This window comes from Echinops telfairi, unplaced genomic scaffold (assembly GCF_000313985.2).
Source record: "Echinops telfairi isolate 266 unplaced genomic scaffold, ASM31398v2 ScPeMD7_7410;HRSCAF=8448, whole genome shotgun sequence".
NCBI classification, from domain to species: Eukaryota; Metazoa; Chordata; class Mammalia; order Afrosoricida; family Tenrecidae; genus Echinops; species Echinops telfairi.
In genome coordinates this window covers 25479822-25482480 of record NW_022111310.1, presented here as the reverse complement: position 1 = coordinate 25482480, position 2659 = coordinate 25479822, and the positions used below count along the sequence as shown (strand labels likewise).

Genomic DNA, 2659 nt, shown 5'->3' with positions numbered 1-2659 from the left:
CCGATGACTGGGTCTTGGCCCAGTGAAGGGTGCAGCCAGACTAAGGGAGCTTTTGAGCCTCCCCCGGAGTCTGTAGCGGAATGGAAGCTGCGGTCTCAGTCTGCTGATTGGCATCTCAGTGACATGGACCAGGGAGAGGTTGTGCACACTGTGTCCCTTTTAGTTCAGCAGCATCTGAGGAGCTGAGCTGGATGGGCTGGACTGACAGAAGAACCCTGTGAACATGCAGGGAATGGGTGGAAGGCGTCCAAAGAGACCGCCTGTTTGCCTCCTGTTTGCCTTCTCCCAGAGGGTTCCAGGTTTAATTGAGCAGGAAGGGGCATTACAATGGACTGTCCGGATCCCACTGTTCTCCTGCCCCAGAGACTGATCCCTAATCACAGACTAGCCCACCCTCCTGCCCCAGAGACTGATCCCTGACCACACACTACCCCATGCCTCCCAGAACCCCTCCTGCCCCAGAGACTGATCCCTAACCACAGACTAGCCCACCCTCCTGCCCCAGAGACTGATCCCTGACCACAGACTAGCCCACCCTCCTGCCCCAGAGACTGATCCCTGACCACAGACTACCCCATGCCTCCCAGACCCCCCTCCTGCCCCAGACACTGATCCCTGACCACAGACTAGCCTACCCTCCTGCCCCAGAGACTGATCCCTGACCACAGACTAGCCCACCCTCCTGCCCCAGAGACTGATCCCTGACCACAGACTGCCGCATGCCTCCCAGAACCCCCCTCCTGCCCCAGAGACTGATCCCTGACCACAGACTAGCCCACCCTCCTGCCCCAGAGACTGATCCCTGACCATAGGCCACCCTGGAGTCCCAATCAAAGGAGCAGGTGCTTCCGTTTACTGTCTCTCTGATGCCTCGCCAGGGAGAGGGCATCAATCTGAGCCAAGGGCCCAGGATACACAGGGGACGGACACGCATTGGAGCCTCTAGGCCTGACCTCCCACCCGCCTACAGGTCACCTTCATGCTGCTTGATCAGAACAACCGTGAGCACGCCATTGACGCTTTCCGGCCCGACCTGAGCTCGGCCTCCTTCCAGCGGCCCCAGAGTGAAACGAACGTGGCCAGCGGCTGCCCGCTCTTCTTCCCGCTCAACAGGCTGCAGTCTCCCAAGCACGCCTACGTGAAGGATGACACCATGTTCCTCAAGTGCATCGTGGAGACCGGTGGTTAGGTGGAGGGAGAGGACTGAGAGAGCTCCGCCCAGCTCCGGGAGAACAGCAGCTGGGACTGGGGTCAGCAAGGCGACCCTGGGGTCCCACCCCAGCAATCCAAACTCTGAGGAGGGGCTGAGGCTGGCGTGATCTGGGCAGACTGGCACATGGACTGTGGCTGGCCACCAGCTCAGGGTGGCAGCACCTTGGACTGCCCTCACAAAAGCAACAGACCTGAGGGGGCAGGAGCAGAATGGCTCTCCTTCGCACCAGACTACACCCTGGGAAGGCTGAGCCTAAATGCTGAGATTTCAGCCAAGGTGGGGAGAGAATGCGGGCCAGGGCTGGGGCGGGCATGGTGGGCTAGGAGGGTCGGGCCTGAGTGAAGAAGCTCCAGAAGAGAACTGTGACCCCTCTCAGTGGGAAGGAGCAGGCGTGGCCCTCTGAACTCCTCTGGGCCTGGAGTGAGCTTCCCATCACCAGACCAACAAGCGATGCCTGGTGGCTACCTGGCAGGCTGTGACATCTAATTGGGAGCAGAACAGGAAGACCTTCCCCCAGCAGTGGGCTGGGCTTGCCAGACAGTGCCTGGCAGCCTGGGCCTCGCAGCTCAACTGCCCAAACAGGCCGGAGCACACAGCCCCTGCTTCCTGTGCCTCCACCAGTCCAAGTCCCCATGGCTTCGTACAGGGACACCAGGAACAGCCGGAAGGAATGTGGAGAAGGAAGGTGTAAACCTTCCATGCTCCCAATAGCTTGGGGGTCCCGCCTAGAGTGCTTTCCAGAATCTCATGTTGCCTGGTTCATGAAGATGTTCACTTCTCTTCATTGACTGACCGAGGCTGCTGAGCCACTGATCAGAGGTGTGTTTTGAAATACAGAGCCGAAGAGAATGAAAGATGAACTCTCTTGAAGCTGACAGACAGTGGATGGCTGTGGAGTCGGTGCTCACTGAGCCGGGCTTGAAAAGTCCATGGTTGAGGTGGGGTGGGGGGAGGCAAGGGCGGGCTGTGGGGGTCTTCAGTGATGTAGATGGGTTGAGACTCAAGCATGTCAGGAGTAAGTCTGTGCTGACATATGAGGGGGTACCCCAAAGAAGCCAGAATTTTATTTATTTACTTTTTCAAACCTATGCATTTAAACTTTTTTTACCAAGCAACCTTATCACCTTCAAAGTACTCTCCATTACACTTGATACATTTGTCAAATCTGCAATTCCACTCTTGGAAACATTTTCCAAACTCATCTGTTTAGGTGGCTGACAGCACCTCCCTTGTTTTGTTCTTGACCTCTTCTACGTTGTCAAATCACAGCCCTTTCTGGTCCCCTTCATTCTTGGAAACAAAAAAAAAGTCACACTGAGTGAGGTAAGGTGAGTCAGGTGCATGGGGGCAAGAGAGGCATGCTGTTTTTTGCCAAAAACTGGCGCACTGAGATGGCTGTGTGAGCAGGTACATTGTCATGATGACAAAACCAGTGTCCCCTGTCTG

The 2659-nt window shown here is 56.6% G+C and overlaps 1 protein-coding gene across 1 annotated transcript in view; it reads left to right on the top strand.

Annotated features, from left to right (window-relative positions):
• The window catches only part of TRAF1 (TNF receptor associated factor 1), a 22462-nt gene extending 20395 nt beyond the window's left edge, over positions 1-2067 (top strand). Inside the window, 2 exon segments of the mRNA XM_045296637.1 lie at positions 300-334; positions 940-2067. Of these exon segments, the coding sequence (XP_045152572.1) occupies positions 300-334; positions 940-1189 (285 nt within the window). The 3' untranslated portion in view covers positions 1190-2067.
• The last annotated feature ends 592 nt before the right edge of the window (positions 2068-2659 follow it).